Genomic DNA, 13,300 nt, shown 5'->3' on the forward strand with positions numbered 1-13,300 from the left:
AAAATTGATGCAACCAAAGATAAATAAAGTATTGCCCTTCTAAAAGTTTTTTTTTCCCTTTAAATATTTCATGACTTGTCTTTTCATCCACAATGGAGTCACGAAAAATTGGAAATTAAGGGAAGATACAACTTCATTTTTGCTCAATGATTATCGATATAACTCGATTTGTTATGATTATATCTTTGTCGATACAACTTTATTTTATCTAAATAACCACATTTTTTTTTTGTGTTATTTTCAACTATGCTTATTAATTGAACAAAATATTAAAGCATCTTTACTTTCAAATGACCTAAAAAAATTTAAAGTTACCATTTATGGTTTTTTTTTATGATGCTTTGATAATATAAAGGTAAAATGATAATTATTACTGTGTAGAAACCTACATTGGGTTCTTATTAAATTATTTTGATGAAGTATCCTCTCCCCTTCCTCCTCTTTCTAGTGAAGAAAGAATAAAGAGAACACTAGGTAATTAAAGGCAAGAGGGAGGTAATTGTTGACCAAAAGCAGAACCCCTAACATTATGGCAAATGGAAGTTGACTTCCCACCACCATTGAAAGGAAGGTTAATGTCTTGCAACACTATACCTTGACATGGAAAAATTTGGCTGCATTCAAAATTTACTGCCACTTGGGTATTTGAAGTCCCCCTTATGCCTTCATATCTCACATCTTTAATCTGCACTCTTGACTTACTCTGCCAACAACAAGACCACATTTTCCTTTAGAATCTCATATATATGTCCATCATATTACCATCTTTAATACTTGCTAAAACCCTAATAATGCTCTTAAATTATCTTATACATACCATTTCATTTGGACCGCAAGAGTCGGGGCAATACATTTGATCAATGAGGATAGGGTTTTTGACATTATTCATTTGTAGATTCCGGTATGAGACCTTGCTAACCAAGCTAGAATATGAAGACGACCATGATTTGATTCTCACACCGTTGGACGTTCCAATGAATATGGAGTCTCTTATTGTGACTTCAAAGACATCTTCTTCGTTTGGGTACTTTCCGAGGCTACCGATGCTGATTCCATGGCCAGGACCACACTGAATGTTGGTTATGTTGATGAATTTGCTTCCAGGACCTAAGGAGATGCAATCATCTCCAGTACTGATTACTGAATGCATGATGTTGATACCACTTGATGATGAAATGTGGATTCCATCTGTGTTGGGACTGTCTGTTGGAGCTATCACTGTAACGTGATCAAACATGACATTGTGACATCCATGCACAGCGAAATGAAAGAGTTTGCTGTTGTAGGATTTTATGTTCCTAATTCTTGCAGTGTTGATATTAGTGAGTTTCATAGACTACATAGAATAATATCAAATTGTTAGATTTCAATGAGTATGTTTTGGAGTTGCATTTAAAATAAATATAGGGGATGAGATCGTAAAAACATTTTTCATTGTCAACATAACAAATAACTTTTTAAATAATGAAAACCAAATTAAATATAACAAATGTAATAGAAATAAAGACACGAAAATAGGTTATTATTTACTCAAAAAAAATTTATCGTTCTCCCAAACATATAGTACATGTAATATTAGATTTATTGTTAGTGAGAAAGAAAAGAAAAGATGAACTTACGACGGGACGACTAGCGGAGCTGTATGGCCAAGCGGTAGAACCGCGACCGTTCAAGCGACCCAAACCATCGATGAACAAGTTGTTGACTTGGTTGATACTAAGCCAGTAGTCACCGGTGGCAAACTGCTTATTGACAGGTGCCAATAATTCGCCATCAAGTTGTATATGAATGAAGCCATGGCATGGACCTTGAAGTAACAATGGCAAAACTAAGAACCTTCCTTGTGCTGGTATCAAAACCACACCACCTCCACTATTTCCACAAGCTTCACTCCATGCGTTACTTAATGCCTATATTATACAAACAAATCAATTAAGCTTAATTTATTTAGTTTTTTTAAACTTTGGCTCAAAATAGAAATTTTTTCCTATGAATAGATGAAATCCATTGTAAAAAGATGGTAAGAAAACAAATATAATTCTAGAAAATGTCAAATATGTATCAAACATCTTGACTTATGTAGTTTATAACTTCCAAAACTTTCTTACATCATTTTGGAAGAAAAAAAGAGAAAAACGAGTGAGAAGTGATTATATATATATAAATAAAAGAAACAAAAATGTTAACAAACTATCCCCAAATATTTATTTTATTTTATTTTTATTTATTTTTATTATCATTGATTTTAGAAATTACTACAAGATATGTCATAGATCTAAATATTTAAAACTTTTTAAAAAATTTATTTGAATTGATTTTAAAAGTATTTGTGGTTTGATATCGAAAACAAAAATTATACCTTACTGTTATCGGTTATTGCATCAGGTTTGGCACCAAATTGCATGATATCGAACACTTTAGGTTGAGCATTACAATATTTACAAATGCAAAGTAATATCATAATGGACATTACACATCCATTTGCTAAATAACTCAAACCCATTTTTTCCCCCTTCTTTTGTTTCTTTCTCAAAGATGGCTGATTTTTGCTCTCATTTTTTTTTTCATTTTTATAACAGAATTTTAACAACCAAAAATGGAATAACTCGCAAAACTGAGTTTTTGGTTTCTTTTATAGGTCAATTTATTTTGTTAGAAAATCTCTATAATGATTTTATTCATAAACCATGGCATTGAGATTAATGAGATTAATGAGATTTCACCCTTAATGGAAAAAATTAGTCTTACCTTCCTCAAATTTCTTTTGTATCTCTGATCTCTCTTGCAGAAAAAATGAATTTAGAAATAATTAAGCCCTAAACTCCATTACATAATGAGAAGTTGAAAATCAATTCATTTATAAAATTATGTGTATTATTGAATAGAAGGAAAGATGCATGACAATTGATCTATAGGGTTTAAGGGTTTGTTTGTAATAACAAGAAAAAAGTATTTTTTTTTAAAAATCATTTTTGTTTAAACTCTTTTGATAAAAAAAAAAAATATTCGTGAGGAATGGTATAATTTCTTCTTGATCTTGTCATAACACTTACACTCTTGTTTCATACATTTTGTTTCTTTCATTTTTTGGTATAATAGGGAGTGAAGAGAATTTGAAAACCATAGATATTTTGGCCCTTAAAACATCTAAATGCCAATTGAATCATACTCGTTTTGACTTTTATACACTATCTTTTAGTTTAACAATGTGCATGAATATATTTAAGGCTTTATTCTATTAATTGAGGATATATGTATCTCAAATAATTGAGTTATCCTCAAATTTGGTCTACTGCTACCATTTCAAGAAGAGTGACATTGCTATTCTTCAACATTCATAGATGATGGTATCTATTAACAAGGGTTAAAAAGAGTATTATTAGATAAAAAAAAACCATTTAAGGAGGAGAAATGTTTCATAGAAAGAAAACATTTTTTTAGTACACCTAACTTAATGGTTGTTAGGCAATTTTGATTATGTTCTTACTAAGTTTTTCTATGAATATGCCTTCAACAGATTCTTTTGTTTTTTTTTAAAAAATTTTATATTTTCAAATTTATATTTGAAATTTTAAAATGTAAATTTACAGTTAAAAAAAGGTAAAAATTTTAGTATATATAGTATTTAATGTAATAAACCCAATTCATTTCTATTAAATTAAGAAATATATAATATCATGTCTTATAATTCTATAAATTGTTACATAATAGGGTTGTTTTCAAATAAAAGATAATGAGCCAACTTATTTTCAAATATAACAAAATGTTACTGTCTATTAATGAAAGACCGCGATAGACTTCTATCACTCCAAGTCTATGATGATCTATCACTAATATACAATGACATTTTGTTATATTTGAAAATATTTTCAGTAGTTTTACTATTTAAAACAATTACCGTATATAATAGTTATACAAATTTTTTTTTAAACATTAAACATGTTTAAAAGTGAGTTATTAATAGTTTATATAACAAGATATTTTAGTGAGTAACTAGAACTAGTTTTATGATTTGTAAATATATTATTTCACACATATTTTTAAAAATAATTGTTTAAGTTGAGATCCAATTTTTAAAATATACGTTACTACAAACTTACATGAAAATATGATTTTTTTTTCTTTATTGGATCCATTGTTTTCAAATTTATGTTTTGAGATCACCTATCTAAGAGATCCAAATCTCTAGAATACAAATATTAAAGTATATCAGATTAGGTTATTAGAGTTAGATTTATTTCCTATTTGAATTATGTTTTGATATATTAAGGTAACTAGGTATTACAATTTAATCTTATTTGGTAGAAATAGGTTCTTAGATTGTACCTATTAGGGAATTAAGCCTTATCCATTCTTTCCAATTTCTCCCATTTTTACCTTCCTCTAAATTTCATCACAATGAGAACTAACGCGTTTCATACTAATCATTTAAGTATGAGAATATGAGGTTTTTACCAAGTATATGAAACCTCATTAAAGGGACCCACATCAATAAAAAGTTAGAAAATTTCTAAAATATATACCACCCATGTTAAAAGTAAATGTGAAATTACATCAAGAATTATTCGATTAGGACACCATAATGTGTTCGGCTGACCGTATTTTTATCGGTTGAATGCATGTAAGTAAAGAAGCATCTCTTAAAAGGGACATGCCGATTATTGAAACTACATTCAACGATATTATAAGACAACCACAATGTAATAGTTTCATTTTAAAAAATTTTGGAAGAAAGAAAAACCTAGTTGTTAGATATTTATAATGTAGGAAAAGTAAGTGAAACATTCTTGAATATTTAAACATAAAAAGTGAATCTAATTATATGAAGACTAAATTCATGGTAGAAATTTCAAATTTAATTGAAACCAAGCAAATTAGATGATGTTTCATGTACAAATTTAATACATAAAAAAGTTAAATTAGTAGTTTCTTCAATCTTAATGAGTTATGTTTGATTTTGGTCAAGTAACAACTCAATTGAGTTAAAGTAGTCTAGTCAATTGTCTTGTAGTGCCCTCGCTAAAAAGGTTGAAGTGCCCTCAACAAAAAACCTTTGGAATATATTATGTAGTTTTGTTTTGGTTGGTAGACTACTTTTTGTAACTTTGTTATGGTTTCTATAAGTTCATTTTAGTTCATGAGTATCATTAACTTGTTGAATTTATTTCTTGAGTTAAGTTTATGTTGATAAATTTAGTTTATATAATTTCTCCCTATTTTAATTTTTTATTCTCACATGCTTACATATTTTATGTTTGTTTTCACATATGATTTCGTAGGTTTAATTTGGTTGGTTATTCAAAGAATTTGGGTCAGTATTTTCTCCCTTTATTCAAATGGCTTGTTATACTTCAAAGAACTTACCTTGAAATTTTTGTTACGTCCTGTGATAAATCAAAGGATGAGCACCTTATCATTTAAGCAAATAATATGAGTATTATATAATGAGGTTCATGAGAGAGGTATTCTATTATCTAGATATTCTATCAAATCTCTTGTATGTCACTCTTCTAACTTAATATTATTATTTACATATTGTGTACTTATTAATAATGAGCTTATTATAATATTTGTTATTTATTTGCTTTCATATAGTTTGATACTGAGAACCCTTTTACCTAGTAAGAACTCAATGAAGACATGCGAGTTGAGTGGGTGGAGTTGTCAAGCTTCATTTGATCCAATTGTGTTTTGGTACAACATATATTGTTTGACTTCACTTTGAACATTTGGAAGCTCTTAGGCATTTTGTGTTGGTTTGAAACAAATTCCGTAGCTTTGTTTGGTTGTTAAGATATTTTTGTAGCTTTGCTAGATCTGAAACATATTGTATAGCTATTTTAAGAGCATTACATTGAAACTCGATTCGATAAATATTGAAATGAACTGGAAAATTGTGTTTTAGATTTTTGTCCCTGTTTTGTTGAACATTTGAAATAGGGGCTGAGAATTATTATTTTTGTAAAAAAAACAAAAAATTATTCAGGATTTAGGTTCCATATTATGTTAATATATTTGTTGTCAGTTATAGAAGATATGACGTCAATTCTAAACTGTCATAGTAGATTATAATAATAACTGCTTTGAACAAACCACCATCATGAAGGAACTCTTACTCGAGAGTACCTACGAACGGAAGCGGATCTTTCCAATTCATTGTGACAGATTACCGCATATACATTCAAACAAACTTTCATAATGCTAAAGGGATCAAGAAATCTTACCAGATGAAGATTTCTCGAGTTTGAAGCTCAACCGTCTACCTCGAACAGTCACCACTCGATCAGAAGGAATCAGAGAAGACAATACCACTTAGAGCCCTCAGTATTCTTAGAGTGAGAATCCAAAGTGTGGGCTTTGTTCGGATTTGGTAGAGGGAAGGAGGAAGAGTGACCGTACAAAATGATCAAACAAGTGGGAGAAGAGGTCATCTATCGCATAGACAGGATGCTTGATCATTTAGGTGAAGTATACGATCGTGTAGTAAAAGTAAACAATCGTCTATACGATCGTGTAGGAAAAAGGTAAACGATCATCTAAACGATCGTGTAGGAAATGTCGGCTTTTTGGCCCTTAATCTTAAATTAATTAATTTTAATTAATTAATTAATCAATGTTTTGATGATAACAAACTCAATTTTTAATTACTGAAAATCTTAGTATTTTAATATGTCCATAGCGTAGAACTCGGAACAACGATTCCAACACCTCTTGAATCACTCAAATCGGAGCTAAAACGAAGACGAATTATTGATCGAAACAAGTCTATAGAGAAAATACCGTGGTGGATGACGTGGCATAACCAGATCATTTGCATGTAGACATGTGGCAGCATATTGGTTAAATAGTGGATCATTAAGAGATAACATATGATGGACTTTTGATTTTTGAATTGATTTTAAATAAAAATTGAAATTAAAAAGAAATTTAAAAGAAAAATAAATTTAATATATATTTTATGTTTGTGTCTAACGACCAGTTTTTTACACACATGGTATGTTTTTTATTTTTTGGATTGACTTTAAAGAGAATGAATTTAAAAAGAAAATGAATTAAAGGAAAATGAATTTAATATTATTTTATGTTTTGTTCTAATGGCTAGTTTTTGACACATGGTATATTTTTTTTTTTTTTGGATTAATTTTAAAAAGAAAATGAATTTCAAAGAAAAAGAATTTAATATTATATTTTGTTTGTATCTAACGACTAGTTTAGTTTAAAATCTCCACTATTGATTTTTCTTTTCCAAAATCCAATGGTCTAAATTAATTTGGTTTCTAAAAATGTTTCCATCTCTATATAAACCATCTTCATTTCCAATTTTTAAACCTACAAATTTTACATTTCATAATCCTCCAAAACTCAAAAGTTCCATTGTTTCTCTCTCTAAGTTCCCAGTTTTTTCTTTTCATCTTATTCTTGAGAGAGTATTATTGTATTATGAGGATAAACTTGTTGAGTGCTTAAACTTGTAAATCCACTCTAGTGAGAGTTGTATTGTGTTCTTAAAAATTCTAACAATTTGTAACGGTTTGATCCTCAACTGTGAAAAGGATCGGGTTTGCCTTTGAACCCGTAAAAGGAGCGGTAGTGTAATGGTTGGGCTCTAATCCGTGGAAAGAAGTCGGAAAGATTTTATTCAAATTTCCAAGAGGCGCTTTGGGGAGTGGAGTAGGTCGAGTTTGACCAAACCACTATAAAAATCACGGTGTCTTTTTCTCTAACTCTTTTCCTTTTTATTTTTGCAATTAATTTAAGCAATTTATTGTATGTTTTAATTTGTTCTTATTTATTTGCTAAAATTTGATAGAATTAAATTATCACATTTTTGTCATCTTATTTGTTGCATAAATTGAAATTTTCTTATATATTTATAAAAAGTATATTAATTAGTTTAATTGGGTCAATTTAGAAAAAAAGTTTAATTAAACCCTATTCACCCCCCTCTAGGGTTGCCATATCGATCCAACAATTGGTATCAGAGCGGGTTGCTCTTCTTGAAATATTTATTTCTTAATAAACTTAATTGTTTTTGAGCTATTGGCAACTTTAGGTTTTATCGATAATCTATTACAAAGCCTCATTTCTTTAATGGTACTAATTATAGTTATTGGAAAATAGAATAAGAATTTTCTTGCTTTCTATTGATTATGATTTATGGGATATTGTTGAGAAAGTTTTAAAATTCCAACAAAAGATGTTGATGGTGTTAGCACTATAAAACCTAAGGAAGAATGGTCAATAAATGAAAAGAAAGCATGCTCTTTAAATGTCAAAGCTATTAATTGCTTATTTTATATTTTGAATGAAGTTGAGTATAATAGAGTGTCTATTTGCAAAACCGCTAAATAGATATGGGATAAATTAGAAATTACTCATGAAGGAACTAGTCAAGTGAAAGAAACAAAGATTGACATGTTAGTTCATCAATATAAAATGTTTAAAATTGATGAAAATGAAGCTATTTCCGATATGTTTATTAGATTTACTAACATTGTCAATGCTTTAGAAAGACTTGGGAAAAAGTACTCAAATCTTGAGAAGATAAAGAAGCTATTGTGGTCTTTGCCTAAACAATGGGAGCCTAAGTCACCGCCATTCAAGAGGCAAAGGATCTCAAATCTCTCTCCATTGATGAACTCATGGGCTCGTTGTTGACGCATGAGATAAAGATCAAGAAAAACATGGAGAATGAGAAGAAAAACAAAGAAAAGAGTATAGCTTTAAAGACCATCTATTTAGAAGTTGACTCCCAAGATGAAGATGACCTTGATGAAGATGATGTTGCCTATTTTTCATGCAAGTATAAGAACTTCATCAAGAGAAAGAAGCAATTCAAGAAGCATCTCTCCAACCAAAAAAGAGTCAAAAGGTGAAAAGAGCAAAAATGATGAGGTAATATGCTATGAATGCAAGAAGCCAGGTCATATTAGAACCGATTGTCATTTTCTCAAATCATCCAAGAAATCCAAGAAAAAAGCAATGAAAGCTACTTGGAATGATAGCGATGAAAGCGAAAGGGAGTGATAATGAAGAAGTGGCCAATTTTTGCTTCATGGATCATAGTGACAAAGAGGATGAACAAAATGATGAGATAACTCTAGAACCTCTTCTTATAATGAATGTTCGAAGCTTTGAAAATATGCAAAATGATTTAGAAAAACTTAGTTTCTAAGTGTGTTGTGCTCAAAAGAAATACAATGTTTTATCTAGTAAAAATAAGTCTTTACTTGAAGAAATTGCTTGCTTAAAAGAGAATGATCATGATGTTATGCATATTGATGAAATGAATATCTCTTGTGACAAGCATGTTTTTGATTGTGTGATGAGAAAAATGCCTTGCTTGACAAAGTTAAATTTCTTGAGCATGATAGTTGTGAAAAAGATAATTTGATTAAATTACTCAAAGAAAAGGAATTTTAGTGCTTTGCAAGAACTTGATAAGGCTAAAGAATCTATTAAAAAGTTGACAATAGGTGCTCAAAGGTTAGACAAGATAATTGAAGTAGGCAAGCCTTTTGGTGATAAAAGAGGTTTAGGCTAAATTGATGAATGTTCTACTCCTTCAAGTTCTAAAACTATCTTTGTTAAAGCATCTCATAATATTGCCTAAGCTTAATATGCCTAAGGTTGTGTCTAAGCATGGTAAATAACTTTGTGCCTATATGTCATTATTGTGGTGTTGAAGGCCATATTAGACCTAAGTGTTTTAAATTGAAATATGCTCATACTACTTCTCCAAAAGAAATTTTTCTCAAAGGGCAAAGTTTCACAATGCTCCAAGGAATAATTTCTCCAAGAAAAGTAGAGTGCATAAATTTGTTGTAAGAGAAATCTTTACATAATGTTGTTTGTTTCTCATGTGGCAAGTTTGGATATACAACTTATTCTTGTTACTTGTCTAAATCCAATGCCTTAAATGTATATGCCAAAAATGAAATGGATTTCCTAAGTTTATCAATGCTAACCATCTAGGACCCAAACAAGTGTGGGGTACCAAAGAATCAAACTTGAACATTTGTGTTTGTAGGTTTGTTTGAAAGCCTCTAAGAAAAACAAGTGGTACTTGGATAGTGGTTGCTCGAGGCATATGACGGGAGACCCATCCAAGTTTGTCTCTCTCTCCAAAAGGATGGAGGTCTTGTAACCTTTGGTGACAACAAGAAAGGTAAAATAATTGGTAAAGGTAGTATAGGTAATGAATCTTCTATTTTAATTAAAATGTACTTTTGGTTTGATGGTTTGAAGCATGAGTTTACTTAATTATTAGTCAATTGTGTGATAAAGGCTTTTAGAGTTGTGTTTGATAAAAGAATTGCTCATTGAAAATGCTAGTGATAGAAAAGTTATATTTGTTGGAAATAGAGTATGAAAATGTTTATACTATTGATTTGAATGATTGTTCTATTAATGATAAATGTTTATCGGCTTTGCATAATGATTCTTGGTTATGGCATAGAAGACTAGGACATGTAGCATGCAACTTAATTTCAAATATTTCCAAAGAATTCTTTGGTTAGAGTCTTCCCAAATTTTAAATTTGAAAAAGAACAAGTTTGTGATGCTTGTCAAATGGGTAAGCAAACTAAGTCCTCTTTCAAATCTAAAAATGTAATCTCTACAACTAGACCCTTCAACTATTACACATGGACTTATTTTGGCCTTCTAGAATTGCTAGTTTTGGAGGGAACTATTATGCCTTTGTGATGTTGTGATTATTCAAGATTTACTTGGGTTTTGATGCTAAAACATAAGGATGATGCTTTGAAAAGCTTTTCTAGTTTTGGCAAAAAAGGGTTCAAAATTGAAAAAGGTTTTTTAATCTTTAAAACAGGAGTGATCATGGAGGAGAATTTGATAGCCAATGCTTTTGAACTTTTTGTGAAGAAATATGGTTTTTTTCTCATAATTTTCCGCTCCAAGAACTTCTCACAAAACGGTGTAACTGAAAGGAAAAATCGTACTTTGCAAAATTTGCTAGATAAATGTTACATGAGTATGTTACACTACATACTTTGGGTGAAGCCGTTACCACCGCATTGGTTATGTTTTAAGATAGAAGTTTTTAATTAGACCTTCTTTGATAAAATCCTTATGAACTTTGAACATAACAAATTCCAAATATTGGTATTTTCAAGTTTTTCGTTTTGGTTGCAATTGTTTTATTTTGAATAACAAAGAAAAACTGCAAAATTTTGATTCTAAGACGGATGTTGGTATTTTCCTTGGTATTCATCTACTAGTAAGCCTTATAGAGGTTTTCAATAAAAGAATTAGTAATTTGAGGAATTATGCATTGTAGATTTGATGGAATCTTGCAATTGTTATTTCTAATGAGCTATTTTATAGGTGTTTTAGAAGGAAATTTTGGAGATTTTATTCGTTAGTAACAAGACCAAGGAAATTTGTTTCAAGTAGCAAGAGGTGAGCTTAATCGCAAAGAAGAAGTTGTACTTCATCCATGTTAAAAGAGTGGAGATATCTTCATTCTATCAAAGAATTAATTCTTGGTGATTCCCGAACAGGTGTGAAAAACTCGTTCCTCTTCTTAATATGTTTAATATTTGCTTTTTTTTTTCAATTGAACCAAATAGAAGTTTAAAAATGCCGGAAATGATGAATTTTTGGATTTTAGCTATCAGAAGAATTAAATCAATTGAAAGAAATAAAATTTTGAAGTTAGTCCTAGGCCTCTCATGTTTTCTATAATTGGAACTAATAGGTATTTAGAAATAAAATGGAATTAAAATGGAAATTATCAATTAAAAAATAAACCTAGACTTGTAGCTCAGGTTTTGTAAAGGAAGGAATAGTTTATGAGGAAACTTTTGCACCCGTTTGCTAGATTAGAAGTTTATTAGAATGTTGCTTGCTTTTGCTTTCTTATAAGAATTTCATTTTTTTGTATCAAATGGATTGTGAAAAGTGATTTTTAAAATGGTTATTATCATAGGAGGAAGTTATGTAGAACAACCTCCAGGGTTTTTGAAAGTTTTGATTTTCCCTAATCATGTCTATAAGTTGAAAAAGGCCTCTTTAATGGCTTAAACAAGCTCCAGAGCCTTGGTAATGATAGATTAGTAATTTCTATGCTTGAGAAGGATTTAAAATGGGAAAAACTGATACTACTCTTTCTTATTAAGAGACTAAAGAAAATGACATGCTTTTAGTACAAATATAATGTGGATGATATTATTTTTGGTCTTTATAATCCTCTTTGTGTGAAGAATTTTCTAAGTGTATGCAAGTGAATTGAGATGAGTATGATGGGAGAATTAGCCTTCTTCTTGGACTCAAATCAAATACTCAAGGATGATATTTTTCATAATGTCAAGAAAAAAAATACACAAGGGATTTGCTCAAAAGGTTCAAATTCAATGAAGGTAAACTTTGCAAAAACTCCTATAAGCACCATCCCTAGCCTTTGATAAAGATGAAAAAAGTAAAGTGTTGTGGATATAAAACTTATTAGAGCTTGATGGAGTCTTACTGTTATTTAACACTGTTAGACCAATATTATGTTTAATTGTATGTCTTTCGTGCAAGATTTCAATTTCTTGTCCAAGGATCACATTTTACATGCCGTTTAAAAAGAATTAAAATATTTGCTTGGTACTATTGATTTAGGCTTATGATATCCTAGAAATGTTTAAATTTAATATTCGGGTAGGATATTTCGATGCGGATTTTGTGGGTACGTTTTACTTGACCGCTAAGAGTACTAGTGGACTTGGTCAATTTTCTGGTTAGTTCCTTAGTTTCTTGGTTTTAGTAAAAAGCAAAATTCAGTTGCCTTATTCCACTACCGAAGGTGGAATATATTGCCAGTTGCTTAGTGTTTGTGCCCAAATTTCTTTGGGATGAAACAACTCTTTGTAATTTTTTGATTAAAGTTTGACTAATGTTGCCCTATATTTTGTTAATAAGTACTAATGCCTATTTAATTTGACTACAAAAATCCTATACATCATTTTAAGGACTAAGCATATTGATATTCAGACAGTCAACTTTATTAGAGAGCATGGTGCAAAATGATAATATTACTCTGAATTTGTAGGCTCTACATTAATCAATTAATGGATATTTTTTACCAAGCCTTTGAATGGAAGAAAACTTTTGTGCAATAAATAGGAGTATGAGCTTCGGTATTATCGTATGTGATCCCTTTTGATTTTATAATTTTTACTTGTTTAAATCCTTTTAGAAGGCAATTTTGATAGGGGGAGATAATGGAAAACATGCTGTTTAATATTCTTTAGGGGGAGTTGTGCACTAAATTTATGTTCATGTTTTTTAAGGG

The 13,300-nt window shown here is 29.9% G+C and overlaps 1 protein-coding gene across 1 annotated transcript; it reads right to left on the bottom strand.

Moving 5' to 3' along the window:
* Positions 1-478: 478 nt before the first annotated feature.
* Positions 479-2,503, bottom strand: LOC120090559 (exopolygalacturonase-like). The gene is made up of 4 exons (XM_039048286.1): positions 2,360-2,503; positions 1,620-1,910; positions 818-1,336; positions 479-697 (listed from the first exon to the last, which is right to left on the bottom strand). Exons 1-4 carry the CDS (start codon positions 2,501-2,503, stop codon positions 479-481), a joined length of 1,173 nt encoding a protein of 390 aa, XP_038904214.1.
* Positions 2,504-13,300: the final 10,797 nt, after the last annotated feature.

This window comes from Benincasa hispida, chromosome 11, assembly GCF_009727055.1.
Source record: "Benincasa hispida cultivar B227 chromosome 11, ASM972705v1, whole genome shotgun sequence".
In the NCBI taxonomy this organism is placed as follows: Eukaryota; Viridiplantae; Streptophyta; class Magnoliopsida; order Cucurbitales; family Cucurbitaceae; genus Benincasa; species Benincasa hispida.

Coding starts and splice junctions, on each gene's coding strand:
- LOC120090559 (XM_039048286.1), bottom strand. CDS start 2,503: ATGGGTTTGAGTTATTTAGCAAATGGATGTGTAATGTCCATTATGATA. Junction 1,911..2,359: donor CAATAACCGATAACAGTAAG/GTATAATTTTTG, acceptor TGTATAATATAG/GCATTAAGTAACGCATGGAG. Junction 698..817: donor CTTGCGGTCCAAATGAAATG/GTATGTATAAGA, acceptor TGGCAGAGTAAG/TCAAGAGTGCAGATTAAAGA.